We start from the raw sequence: 15068 nt of genomic DNA, 5'->3' as shown, positions 1-15068 counted from the left end.
CTGTAACAGGCAAGCAATCTCTTCTTATCAATCCATAGAACCTTTTGTCCTTCCTGAACCAACTGTACTCAGTGTGTTATGCCAGACTATTACTACTAGAAGAATCAATAATTCAGAGGTAATTCTGCTATTAAGATTCTACTCTACTCGGAAATCAAGGCTGATCACACAGATTCCAAGACTTGTGTACTTCTATCATCAGAAGAAAATCTGAGTAAATACTCACATGTGTCTTCACGTCACCTTCAAGAATCTTGCTGTACCTGAGAAACTCCGCAACACTTCCATTCAGCAGCCTATCAAAGGCTTCAACATATGGTGCTATGCCTAGGAAAGAAAAGAATTCCATTATAATGGGTTCATAAAGTACATAATGCATAGGACATTCCTGTGTAATAGGTGGAGGAAATATACCATAGAAACAGAGGAGATTGCTGTAACTTCATTTCTGATTGGTGAAGTCACTGAAAATGGATGTATAATTTTTTTTTTATCCTAGCTAGAAAATAAAAAAAAAATCTTGCTCTTGGTAGAACTTGAGTAGAAACATGATGAGAATTTACTGTGTACAATGTAGTGTTTGTCTTAAAATGACAAGTGCTAAAATAAACACTTCTCAGCCCTTCAAAGGCCTAGTGACCTGAGAAGTATTATTGTCTTAACAAAATTCTCCTGTTAAAGTATTATCCCTTAAAATGAATCTGCACCACAATCAACAACTATTTTTATACTACCCACCCATTCCTGAAGGTCTTCATATTGTTTGTTGGCTTTGAATAGCAATCCATTCCATTTCCAGGAAGAAAGTCTTTAGAATGGGTTGACATAAGACCTGTGCAGTGAGATGTGGCTTTGTGATCTCCTATTTTGTCATCTCACCTTATGAAACCGTCACCGGACAAAGAAAGCTCAAACAAGTCTTCTAGATAACATATCTCATTGACTACATACATGTTATACAGTCTAACACTACAGGAATAAAACTGCTATTTTCTATATGGTGTACAGAGCAGTTTCCTGATAAAGTGGACACTCAGAAAATGCAGACAAGGCTCAATATCTTATGCTCCTAGCTTCTACATGACTCTATGTACCTGTTGAGATAGCAAAAATAATCTTTCCTTGGATGCCACCCAGCCCTCCCTTTACTTCCTGACATATCCTCATGTCTTGTCTATGCCTCAGAACCTTTGCCAGATACAGCATGAGTGACACACAGGTGAATTTATGGCATATGTAGGATCTGAGGGATCAAGGTTAAAATTCTTCCCAGTCTCTCTCCCTTATTAATGAAGCCTGAAGATTGGTCTGAAGAGGTACCAGGCTTTACTCAAAAAATCTGCTTTAACCTTCTGGCACTATATGACAATTGTGTCCAAATTCATAATCTTTGAAAGACCTCTTTATTCCACAAGAGTCATCTGGCTCCTTGACAGAAAAAAAGACAAGCTCTGGCAACTGGAGTTTGCAGTGGTCTGTCTGAAAAAGAAAATGTACTTAGCTAGGTGGAATTTCGAGGTTCCTTTTGTTCTCTTGATGTCATTCACCTATAATTCTAGGAATTTCTGGGCATTCCTCCATATTAAGTGTTTGTATGTAAACCCCTCAAATGACCCAGTATACAAAAGGTTTTAGTGGTGAAGATGCTTCTGAAAGCCCATTTATGTTCTTTGTCAAAATCTGTGTATGTTTTCAAAAGAATCACTGTAACCTTTTACTTTATAGCAGAGTTTTACATTGCAGTTCACCAAATGGCAATTGTCCTATGCAAAACTAGAAAGCAACCATGCTATTTTTTACTATTCAATACAGCTAACTCTCAGGAGCATTTACTAGAATTTGCTGCAGGCTGTGCAGAGCAATTGAATGATTTATTTGCAATCCTGCTGTTGTAATGCCATTTAGGAAAACAGTAAACGTACAGGTCTCCCGTCCTCCTCGTTATTTTGTTATTTCTGAAAACATATTAACTGAAAAGTCGAGTTGGTTTTTTTTCTAAATAATTCTAACTATGGATTGGTCTTTTAGGGCAGGGGGGGCATGGTAGAAGAAAGCAATATATCTCCATTTCCACTAGAGATTTAAAAAAGGTCATGCTCTGGCTGAGTGTCAGTTTTAATGGAGGAAAAGAAAAGAGACCTGTAAGATTGTTTACTCTGCAGTGGCTGTGGAGGGCATGTGAACCTCCACAGAGGCACAGTAACACGGGCATACAGAACAGTGTTCGTGGCGCTGTAGGCATATCAGTCACACAAGCTGAAGACTTTCCTAACTGCACAAGCAAAAGCTAATTCCTGAGTCCCTGTGTGAGACAGCTCTGCCTGAAGATGTGGTGCAGGCTGGCAAGCGCCCCATGGTGCTGCTCATCTCAGCTTCTTACCGCAGTCTCCCAGTGGGTGTGTTTTATAATCTCACTCCAACAAGGTTTGTCAGTTAGTGTCTTTTAGGGATCTGTTGGGATTTTAAGCCTCTGCTTCCCCGGGGAGTAAATCTTTTCACCTGCCTGAGCTCTTAGGTTAGGTCAAGAATATAAACAGAAGCACCTCACATGGCGAGTTATCTCCTGTTCTGAAGCAGACCTGGTTTGCAATACTGAGCTCTGGATAAATAGAGAGATACACCTAAATAGACTCACTATAGAATTGAAGTCTGTATTTTTGAGAAATGTACATCTCCTAGTAGTGATTGATTTATTTGTCAGTTTGCACATGGATCATATTTCTCCATGACTTTGCTTTGGTTTACTAGCTGTCTAGGTTTTCTCTTGACTTTAAGCATTTCATTACTCCAGCTTCCTGTGACTGGCTAACTCCTCTGCTATGGAAGCCTGCTGGAAGATGCTCCCCTCCTGCCACAGGAACATGCTGCTCTCTGTCAGCTGCTCCACAGCAGCTGCCAGTGTGTAGGCCCATGGCACACGTAAGTGTGGGGAAGGTCTCTCGCATATGTTGTTGGGTCAGGGCTGGCAGAGAGGACAGTGAAGCAGCTCACACACTGACTTGCTGCTGTGTCAGTAAAGGAAGCTGCCTGCAACTTTCTTTGCATTCTGCAGCTTCTGTACAGCAGCTGAGTCTGTGCTGGGATGCACTCTTCTCTGGAGAACGCACAAAAGGGCCAAGGAATACAGAAAGCAAAGGACATGAAGCTAATAAAGAGATATATGTCGGGGTTCTAGATGAAAAAACAAGCTCTGGAGAAAGGAAAGGACACCTCTATTCAATCGAATTTGGAGCTGCCATGTTTATAGGGTTATTTATCCAATAAATTTCAGAAACAACAAAAAATTAAGGAGTGAAAAAATATGACTTGGTGATATGATGTGAATAAACAGACTTTTTTTGGTATATTCTTCAATGTAGTGCTTTGGAGATCCACTTGAGAAAAGAGAGTTTGAGAGACAGCAACGTAAGGCCATGGATGTGTAGCAGTCCAAGCAAATGCTTATGAACAAACTCATATTTGATTAAGGATATTAAACAATTAAATGAAGTGGGTCTGCACTGTGAAATTCAGAGAGAGCTGGCAAATAAACACCGTGTTTATATTGGTGACCTCTACAGAAATATTTCTGCTGTAAATTTTCGGGATGTCTCATTTCTTCTGCTAATTGGGCTCAAGCAGACATTTTCATTTGGTGAGTTATTTACAGCGATATAAATGCCAAGATGGAAAGAATAATAAAGCTTGAGATATGGACAGTATATTTCAGAAACAGTCAAATCTTGAATTCTCTAGGCTATATTAATTTAGAATTTGCAACGAGTGGGATTGCACTCCCTCTTAGAAGACAAACACATGCACTACTTGCAATTTTTAAATAACAGAGAGATGGTACTTCAAAAAAACAGACTTACTTCCATTGACTCCATTGATGCCATCACACTCCATTCCACCAGACCTATGTGAATTGGAAAATAATGATTCAAGTCGAGTCACTGCTTTCTCCAATCTCTCCATCAAACCATGAGTCTCTGCCATTCTGAAAAAATCATAAAGGATAGAAACAGCGTTAGACCCCTGTAAATAAAGTCCACACTTCATGCTACAGTTCTGTTCACCTTCTGGCTTTTTCTTTTATAAACTTCTATGGTAAAACTCATATTTTTTACGTACTGTCTTTCTGACAGATAAGCATTTGCAGTGATGAAGCTGACATAGGGTACCTTGCCTCTTTGTCAACAGAGAATATGACCAAAACCGAGCTCTGTTTTTTCATTGTAAATAGTAGATTCAAACCATTGCTAGTGTAGCTTTGGAAAGTCTGCCTGTGGATAGTTTATGACAAATGTATGTGTATGCTCCCAGTCAGATACTGAGATGACTGAAACAGTTACAGAAGTAACTGGTTAAAAGTTACGTCTACAATGATTTGCATCAACCATTTACAGAGGCGAAAAGTACAGAGCCAATTAATACTTGACAGAAAGGAAGACTTTAAATGTATACTCCCTGATTCTTGAAAAGGTACATTCTGAAATTTGTCTCAGTCTTTCATGCTTTGCAGTAAGCCTCAGTCACTTGATTGAAGTGTTTATTCTTCTGGTAAGTATATGAATCAGTGTTTTTCCAAGTTTTTTGAATCAAGCATTAATTAACCTTTGGAAAGAAAAAAAAATCCAGAGGCCTGCTTGTGCAGTACTGCTACAGTGCTGTTGATTTAAAATTAAATAGAAATTAGGTTAAATTTTTAACAACTCACACATTATTTCTATCCCTACAATGTGATTATCTGCTCTCTTACATGTGAAGCAGTGTAGGCATTGACATTTTTGAATACTGGCCAATCTCTCAGGGAAAAAAGTGCTATATACAATCCAGAGTGAGAACGAGTTATATAAGCAAAGATAAAGCTATGTTTAAATCCCCTATCATTTAATTAACGTGATCCTTGAGAACAGTTCCAAGCCAGCTCCCACACTAGGCTGCATCCCCTGCCCAGCACTGGGGTGTGCAGAAGTAGGAGCAGCAGCAGAACTTGCATCCCCAGCTGGGGCAAGCAGGTAGTCAGAGGCTCTCTGGCACCACTACCTTGTGGTTGATTCCTGTTTGGCTTGTAGACTAGAAAGCTTAGGCATACCCGGAATATATGTGTAAATGTACCAGTTCCTAAAGAAGAGCCTGCTAAAAGTGCTAGTACTTTTAAGATATTAAAGCATAATAGTAGATTCCAATAGGCTGCAACACTATGAAACACTTAGCAACCAAAACAAACATTGCTGCTACAGTGTCCCCAGGGCCAGTGGAAAATGCCTAAATGTTACAATTAAAAAGTAAAGCAGCATGGAAAGAAATGGTTTTATTTACAAACTAGTATTAATAATTCTTATTAATAAAAAATAATAGTATTTTTATTTTTAAAATTTAAATGTGAGAGGAGATTAGTTACTAGGACTGTAGAAACACATGCAGAGCTCTTGTGCTGAGTCATGCTGCCTGTCAAACAAGGCGGGACTTTCAGACTTTACCCTATAAATATAATGAGGTTTGACCTAAAAGTGAAGCAGGAGATTTTACAGTGAGAAACCCTTGGGAGAACCCCCTTCATGAGAATTTTGTCTGAAATGTATGGGTTTTTCCTATTTAAATGAAATGAAAAACCAAAACCCCAAAAGAGGATGACACTAGACAGCATGCAGACAAACACTGTCAAAATTCAGAGAGGCTCTCTTTGCTTATCATAGAATCACAGAATGGGTCAGGTTGGAAGGGACCACAGTGGGTCACCTGGTCCAAGCTCCCTGCTCAGGCAGGGTCATCCTAGAGCACATGGCACAGGATTGTGTCCAGATAGTTCTTAAATATCCCCAGTGAGGGAGACTCCACAACGTCTCTGGGCAATCTGTTCCAGTGTGTGGTCACTCACACAGTAAAAAGTTCTTCCTCATGTTCAGGTGGAACTTCCTGTGCATCAGTTTCTGCTTCTTATTCTATCCCTTGGCACCACAAGAAGAGGCTGGGTCCATCCTCTTGGCATCTTCACTTCAGATGCTTATAGACATTGATGAGGTGCCCTCTCAGTCATCTCTTCTCAAGGCTGAACAGGCTCAACTCCCTCAGCCTTTCCTCATAAGAGAGATGCTCCAGTCCCTTAATCATCTTTGTGGCCCTCAGCTAGACCTGCTTAAGTAGCTCCATGTATCTCTTGTACAGAGGAGCCAAGAACTGGACACAGAACTCCAGGTGCGGCCTCACCAGGGCTGAGGAGAGGGGCAGGATCACCTCCCTTGACCTGCTGGCAATGTTCTCCCTTTATACTGAAAATGTATACTATTCTTTTTGAAAAATCAATTCGTTAAAAAAAAAAAACAAACACAAAACTGCAAGGGTAAAAATATCTTGGCATGAATGAGATGAATATATCAGGGGAGCTTCCGTGATGCTCCAACTTCCATGAGAATATTAAACCTTTTCTTAAAACAAAGCACTGTTAATTCTCAAAAATATTATGAACACATTCTTTTCACATTCTTTTAGGCTACATAAAAGCCTAAAATGGTGTCTATTTAAAAAGTTATGTTTTCAGCCAGTCTAAAGTCAGGCTAGTCTAACATAGCATACCAGCAGTCAACTCATTTCATCAGCATGTTAGAATACATTTCCAGTACAGTTCTTGTTTGTCTGTATTTAAAGATACAGTCGGGTAGGTTGGGTTTTTTTCTTAATCTGCCTTAAAATGTTCCTGGATGATGTCACCAAAGTGCACTAAAATAATATAAAAATTTCTATGGCAGACCTGTTACTTTTTGGCCTATTTAGCCTGATTTTGCCTGATTTTGCCCATTCTTTGATTACGAACTCAGTATGTTTGACTGCACACACCTGGAGGTCTGAGGAATCTCACAAATGAGCAGACTTGTAATGTTCTACCCACCAAACTTCCCTCTGTAAGATGCTAAGAAAATACATTACAGTGTCAGAAGATCAGAGGAATAACCCAGTTCAATAACCCTATGGACATCTTTATGCAACGCTTTCCCGCTGCAACACAGTCTTTTGTTCACTATATTCTTCACAGCTTTATTCTATTCCCATTAGCTGGAGAATCACAGAATATTACGAGTTGGAAGGGACCCACAAGGGTCATCAAGTCCAGCTCTTAAGCAAATGGCCCATACTGGGATTGAACCTTCAACCTTGGTATTAATAGCACCATGCTCTAACCAACGGAGCTTATCTCAGAGTCAGAATTACCACATGTTCTTCCCAAAAGAGATATCACCAGTGAGGCCAATCACAAAATAATATAGTGTTATAGTCTTTTAAAACAGAAGTAGAAACAATTTTTTACCCTAAAATTAGGAATGCCAGGTTTCTATTGTTTTTATACAGAATGTTACGCTTAATAACTCAATCATCACGTTTACAGTGCACCTACCTTTTTGTCTGTGTACTTATATATTCATGAGTACACGGTATTTGCATCTATACTCACACATATGCATGAACGTAAGAATACACACAGGTATTCCTGTCATGTATGCATAAAGTGCAAGTACACTTCTGTGATTACTGTATATAACACTAAAAGAGCAAATCAGTTGTACCTACAATAACCTCACATTTACACCCTGCTTTACCATCAACTAAACTAGGCATCTATCTTACAAACAACACTGGAATTAACGTTACTGTTCTGAAGTGAAGACTCCACTGAGCAATAGCATGAAAACTCTCTTCATCCATTCTCAATCTAAACACTGACATCTTTGTCTATATTTAGGGATTCGCGTATTTGGTTAATATTACAACAACCTTCAGCATTTTCTTGGTCTATATTCAGCTGTTCGTCCAATTATTTACTCTGCTCTGTGTGGTCAAACAGATACCACAAAGCCACAGCTCAGAAGGAGTCAGAACACAAATGGTACAGCTCGATTCTGTGAAGATGCTGTCTGTGTGATACACCGTCAGAGCTTATATTATAAATAAATAATAAGACTGGTCTACTCACAGTGTCAAATAAAATCCTGGCATGTTAATGAAAATAAAGAGGACGTAAACACGTCTGTAGGATGCATACACTTCCATAAAGTATATTTTTACATCAAGACAGATTCTCTGTCTCATCTCTACTAGGATTTTAATTAAAGTTTTGATCTTGAAGTTGATGATCAGGTTAATCATATATATCTTTTCTTGGATTTTATGCTGACCACCTATAAAGAGTTAAAAATGCTTCAACTCCCATGTATCCAGTTGTTCTCTTGGTGGAGAAATACAGTATCCTTCACTGAAAGTAAGGTCACCTAAGAGCCAGGAAAGGTGTTAACACACATCTACTGAAAAATTATTTAATATTTGACATTGTTAACTGCCTCTTGTGCACAAAAATTAAGACAGAGGATCCACAGCTCTGCCCTGTTTACTGCTAATGATATCTTTTCTGGGAGTGCTAAATGCATGTGGTAATACTACCATCTGTCATTTCTTCCCCAAAAGAAGTAAAGCCAAAACCAGGTAGAAGGCGGCATATTGAAGCCCAAGAAGCAGATTTCTTTTTACAGGCAGGCCTTGGGAGATCATTGCTTCTCTCCCCATCTGTCTCAAAGCACCATTTATCTATTATCAAGGGAAAAAAACTTGGCTGCAGACTGAAATTCTCTGACATACTAATCCCAAACAGCAGTCAAACTGTAAGTCAAAACACACAGGTACTATTCCTGCTACCACTGTATGTGACTTATGGCAGAGGACCATATTGCTCTATCTCAAGAAGAAACAAGCTGTAATGAATGCACAGGGAAAAGCAGTATAGTAGCATAAGGGGAAAAATAAACATATGACGATTTATAAGGCATGTAAAAATGGCGATTTGGAACACAGGAATGGTGCCACCTTGTGAAGTATGATATTACTCTGACAAACATCAGCAAGAGATAGTTCCACAGTTTGTTTTACTTCCTAGGACTCTTTTAATTTGAAAGAAAAAGAAACAACTGCTTAATTTATTTGGTTTTTTTTCCCCCTAGGTACCAGTTCTTTCAAATACATCTAGCACCTGAAAAATTACACCAGGTCTCACTCACACTCATCATCTGAGATGCTACAAGTCAGATTTGGTTCTCCTCTCTATGTCAAAAAAGGGCAGATGCCTAAAACAGAGCATAGCCAGCAGTGTGGCATTTCAACTGTATCTACCATTCCTACACCATTTGGAAAATCACAGTGTTATTGGAAGTACAGCAGCCTACACATGTGCTTTCTCTTTTAAGTCTTTTAATAAATTGCTACTGAGATAGGAAATAAAATATACAGAAGCCCATACTGCCAGCTGGTACTATCAGAGAGCCAGTCATGAACATTTTATAGATCCAAAGCACAGTGCCCTCTGAGAGTTCTTCTGTACAATATATGTCAACATGCATCAAGGGAGTGGAAATGCATCCATGTTCCTGAGCATTCCCCCAACTTACAAAAGCATCTTATGGCACTTCATTTCTGAAAAAAACACAGGTAGCCTGGGGTTGTAATAGCTGGCTTTCCTATACCATCATTCAAACACGTACCCACTCCAAGCCTGTGTTGAGCAGGCAGTCTTTTTGCCACCTTTGGCATGAGACCCAAATTCCTGCTGCACCCCACCCTGGTTCAGAGAATGAAAACCCACTGGCTTGGGGCCTCTGGAGTTGTTAATTTCCAGGCAGAGCTCAGAAGCAGCTTGGTACTGGCTGAGAGGTAAGGAGGAGCACCTGAAGCTATTTGGGTTACTACCATAAAAGATTCTACCAACAAAGTATGTGTTGGTAGACCAATAGGAACATTACCTTGTATGGTTTGTGTTTTGTCTCTCATTAGCTGTACGGGAGGAATGTAAACAGGCTTCTCAAACTGATGTCAAAGTGGATTAAACCAGAAGACCTCTCCGTAAAGCCCTGTGTGAGGAGAATTATTCGGGTTTCAAATCAGAGCCTTTTTTGTTGTTGAGCCCCTAGATCTGCTACAAGCTCACCTGGAATGTAGTTTTAAGTATAGAGAAAAAAAAAAAATCTTTTTTTTAAACCCAGTTAAAATATATAGGGTTTTTTTTGTTAGAACGGACAAGGGTTATATCTGGAATAGCAAAAAGACAAAAAGAAGTCTGTGTGACTTCTGCTTTTCGTGGATGGATGGGCCATTTTGACTAATAAGTTGGTTTGAAGTCTTGCCTGGCTCTAGTATACTCATCATAAAATATTTCTGTCTGTAGCTCAACTTGTGTTAAATCATTGATATGCTATGAATGAATCCCTTATTGCTGTGCATAACGGTGTGCTACCTCAATTATCTTGCCTGTGGACTTGTTTCTTCAGCATACCCTCTGTTTTTCAAGGGTTATTTTTTATAAGCAAAAAAACTTTTGTGTAGAAGAGGAACTTCTTCCATTTAACCCAAGTTTTTTCCTTTGTCTGGCTTTATGTTGTTGGTACCACCAAGCATACTTTTCTGTTTGCATTCTGGATCTTCCTCTGCTTCTCTCCCTCTCCTAGTGACCAGGCTGCTGTCCACAAAAACATGCAGGAAAGGAGTAGAAGCATTTTTGTATCCCACTGTTTAAAAAAATTACAAAATCACTTGTAAAACAATCTCTATTTTGACAAGTACCCCTAAGACTGTTGATATATTTTTGTTCTTATCATATCCAGTTTAGTCCCATAATTATGGGTGAGCAACTGCACACATCAAGCTGTGTGTCTACAAGTCAATGTAATAATAGCATGGACTGTGGTTAGGCCTCTGATAACTTAATATGAATTCTTTAAAATATGTCCTGTGTTTATGTATGTGCTTAGTATCTCCTGGAATATCAGTTCACTTTCTAATTATACATAAGTTCTGCAAAGAGCTTCTATTCCTTGCTGAATAATTTTGACTGTCATCAATTTTGTGATCACAAAGAACGAGTTCATTATTTAATGATACACTGAAGCAGTCAAGGCCTGACAGCCTGTGTAAGCATGATTGACTTAAAATAACCAAGGCAACCCAGTTTCTAAGTACATTCTTTTTATGCTCCCTTTTCATGTCACCACTGCTCAGTCTTTTGTCTTGGTTTTATTTTCTTCTCTCCCTCCAATGAAGTGTAAGAGTTTTAGTATCTCTCCAATCAACAGAAAAGCAGTGTCCTTAGCCACCTCATTTACTATGTATTAGTGTGGAGCTCTTCATGTAACCAAGCATCTTAAAGGCCTTACAAGCCATTTAATTACCTGTCACAAGTCCAATTACTGTATGTAAGCAGACTGCCTTGCTCAACCAAGAAATTATTGCATGCAGGCATTGATTTTATTAAAGTGCTTCAGTTCAGCTCATAATAACTGAACAGTAAGATCCTTTATGCTACAGTTCCAAACAAATTAAATTTAAACTCTCCAAAAGTGTAAGTTCTACACAGTACAAACCCCTATGGAGTGTTCCAGTGCTTCCAGGATGTGAAAGGAAAAAAGCAAAGGAGGAAGTCACAACTAAGCAAATGGTACTGCAAGCTCTAAAAGTGCAAACTACGTACTGCAGGAAAGAGGAGACTAGAGCTATTCAGTACCAAGGTTAGTAACGGGTTTGTGTGCTGTGCTGGTGGCCTTTCACAGTGCTTCCACACCCTACTTCTCATGCATATCCACATTATGCTGAAGCCTGAATGGTTGGACTTGATTTCAGCCAATTTAGCTGGTGTTCTTGTTCTTACCAGAACATCCTGCTGCAATTATGATCTCAGCACTCTCTATCTGATGTTCTCAGGCTCATCATGGCTGCCCTGCTCAGCCTCCAGCCTGTGCAACCCTTCCTCCAGCATAGCAGCAACCAGGAGGGCTGAAGCCAACTTTCTGCCATAGGAATACTCTTCTGTTCTGCAGCTCAGCTGGGGTCTTTATTGATCACAAAAACTCAAGGCCTTTGCCCATCTCCCATTTTAAAATCCATCCAACTGACTCTGCAATACAGCTAGCATTGCAATGGGTTGTGCCTTTCCTGTTGATTCAGGATGAAATGGGCCACCTGCTACTAAAAAAGACCCTTCCATTTCCTGCTATAACCTGGTTACCACCTAGAGGTCCTGAATTTTAATGATAATTCATGCAATTTACTAGATCTGAGACATCTGGCTATTTTTCCATTGTGAGACCCAGAAAGATCAAACTGGACCCATCCTAGACACTTATAAAGTTACCCTTTTTGATGATGGCTGCTTTATGGGACCTAGAGCTGTTAGGTGAATTATTCTGCTGTTTCTTCTATCTAAACAATGACAGATTACACACAGAAATGTAAATAATTATTTGCATTCCTTCCAAAAATCAATTAATTAAATATTTAAACTAATACAAAACATAGCTTTAATGCATAGGATCTAAGCATGTCTTTTTGGAAAAATATGACACTATTCAATAATGTAATTGGTATTTCCCTGGGTTTTGTGGGTTTTTTAAAATATATGCTACAAAAGTATTGAGCCTTTGATTCCAAACATACTACTACTGGTATATTGGATTTTACAAGCAACTTCTTTAGCCTGCTGTTCTCTTAAAAATTGTGGGTCAGACAGAGTAATTCCATTAGCATGTACTCAGGAAAGTAGTCTCAATGGGACCTTTTCAGTAACAAGAAGTCCCTGAATTTGAAATCAGAACACCTTTTGTGCACAGGTGAAATAAAGACAACAGTAGCCAGTACATGTATGAACTGTGGTAGTGTCTATGCCATAAAGCCTTGCTAACATGGTGAGAAAGGTCACAGAGATTTAAGAAACCCCAAATTCCATAGTCTTGATGAACTATCTGAATCAGCATAATCTCTGCCATAGATGCTGCTGTGCTCTTGTATGCTTTTGTCACTTCAATGGACACTGCTTAGGAAAGGTGTTGCCATTCTGCCATGGTTCTAGCAGTGACATTCTGAAGAATGGCTGAGCCTTTAGAGTTCAAAGCATTTAATATCTGAAGAGTCAGTAAACCTTATCTAACCAAAATTACTTGTTTTACAAAAATATGCGAGCAACTGGAACAGAATCTGTACTACATGAAAATGACGTTCTCAGTTGTTCCCCCTATTGCAAATCAAGCATATTAAGTTATAGAGACAGGAATTAAAATTATTTATATATATTAGGTGTGCTTTGTCAAGCAAAATTTTTTACCAGTTCACAATAAAATAGCTGTCTGAATAACTGCAATAATGTATGCCTGATTTATTGTAGGTGTTTCTTTGATTTTGCCCCACTAAACATGATAAGTAAAGAATGATCTCTTTCATGTAGTCAGATGTTCTAGTAGGCAACAACTGCAGCTATTGAGTTGGCTGCTGTTGCACATGATGTTAAAACTCATGCAGAACCACAAAGAATATTCTTTAACAAATCTGGCAGTTCACCATTTCTCTCTCTAGAGTTCAAACCAATCCCAAATTTATTGTTACTGACAGGCCACAGACTGAAACACGCAAAGATTATCTGACTTGCTCCAGGTACTGCTGCAAGTCAATGTCAAGGCTGAGAGCTGGTTTTCAGCCCTCCTTGCTGCACTCTACTACCTTTTTCAGTACCAGCTAATTCAAATTCATGAATTACCATGAATTTCAGACCTGGGGGAATTTTAATTCTTTTTAAATTTTTTTTTTCTCTAACTTAGGGTGCCCAATGTATTTTGCATGGTGAATAAAAATTATACAGTGGATTCAGAAAATCTAATGATGGGAGGGGATTTCATACATGTAATCTTAGTACTCTTGCTCCTTATGGTATACCAAGAAACCCTTTTCTCCACTAAAGTGAAAGCCACAGCTGAAAAAGAATAATGAAAAATCATAGGTCAGTTCTTCTGTAATAGCAAATAATGCACATCCTCTTAATTTTTATTTAATTGAGAAAACATACTTTATTCATTACATTTGGAATTGTGCCTGTCCACCTTCCACATTTGAGCAGCATTCATTTGAGGGGAAAGACACAAGTCAATCACAGGAGTATTCTGAAGACTAGTGTTTTTGTTATGCCCAAGATCAAAAAGACCATATTGTTGTATGTGCCTGGCTTTGTTATAGAAGGTGGCTTGCCTTTGTTCTTGTGCAAACTTGCTCAAAATAGAACCAATGTTATGAAATCCTTGTGCTGCAAATGCATAGAACCAGAAAAAAGTTTATTATCATTTGCATAATAAGTAATTAAAAGGAAATGCTGGGATAAAAAATTGCATAAAAATTAGGATATCTGACTTGCGGGAATGTCTTAAAAGGACAGCTTTGAGACTACTGTATTGAGTTTTAATTCATTTTATCTACCACTTTGCTATTTTAAATAATTTTTAAAGTTACATTTCTGAAGCAGGATGAGTTTTCTGATTACAGTTTCACAGAGCAATGAAACATGGTAGTCCATAAACCATTGCCACTTTTGCCTGGCTTAGAAATAACTTGATAAATATTTGCTGCTTTATCCCACCCTGCCCCCCTGCTAAACAGATCCCTTCCAACTATTTCCTAATGGACAGTCCTCTGTGCAGATTTTTTTCTGGCAACATTTTTCCATCACTAGAAAACAAACACATTTAGGTAAGGCATATAAAAAAAGCTTTCTTCCTCGGATGGTCTTTGTTTTTAAGATTGCTCCTGCACATTATGAAATCTGAATTCTACCTGATAAAAATCCTCACTGTTGATCCTGTAATGCTAAGATACAAATCTACGACAATCCCCAAAACAAAGGACAGACTGCACATTTTTAGGTGGGGTCATAAGTTCTCCTCGTCTTTGTGCTGGCTGTGTCTCCGGGGTAGTTCTCCTTCAGATGTCAAGTCCCTGCAAAATGCAGGATATCGGCTTCACGGTCCTTCATTTCTGCCTTCCTCCTGCTCGCTCTGAACTCTGCCTTGTATTTCAAGTATCCTTCATATATTTCTATGTAAAGGTACATATTATGCCTTCCCATCGCTCACCCTAAGATGCTATTTAACCCTCTCCTCTGGGCTAAACCTGTAGGCTCCTCTGCCACCTCCACCACACGCACACCCCTAGCTCCAAGGGCGGGGGGATCCAAGGACTCGGCGCCCAGCTACCCACGGGCACTACAGCCACCTCCCTCAGAATTAGATCATCTTACG

The 15068-nt window shown here is 39.0% G+C and overlaps 1 protein-coding gene across 2 annotated transcripts in view; it reads right to left on the bottom strand.

Annotated features, from left to right (window-relative positions):
* CAP2 (cyclase associated actin cytoskeleton regulatory protein 2) overlaps nucleotides 1–15068 on the bottom strand; it is a 68562-nt gene that overhangs the window by 52798 nt on the left and 696 nt on the right. Inside the window, exons 2-4 of one of the 2 annotated variants that reach the window (XM_051799210.1) lie at nucleotides 9765–9872; nucleotides 3855–3979; nucleotides 227–327 (exon numbers count right to left, since the gene is read on the bottom strand). In XM_051799210.1, the coding sequence (XP_051655170.1) occupies nucleotides 227–327; nucleotides 3855–3978 (225 nt within the window). In that variant the 5' untranslated portion in view covers nucleotide 3979; nucleotides 9765–9872. The remainder of the gene's footprint in view (nucleotides 1–226; nucleotides 328–3854; nucleotides 3980–9764; nucleotides 9873–15068) is intronic. The other variant, XM_051799209.1, reaches the window with a different exon arrangement.

This window comes from Manacus candei, unplaced genomic scaffold (assembly GCF_025592945.1).
Source record: "Manacus candei isolate 608988 ecotype Guabito, Panama unplaced genomic scaffold, ASM2559294v1 h1tg000049l, whole genome shotgun sequence".
Classification (NCBI taxonomy): domain Eukaryota; kingdom Metazoa; phylum Chordata; class Aves; order Passeriformes; family Pipridae; genus Manacus; species Manacus candei.
Note: the sequence above shows the minus strand (reverse complement) of the source record. Positions and strands in the feature narration are given on the sequence as shown.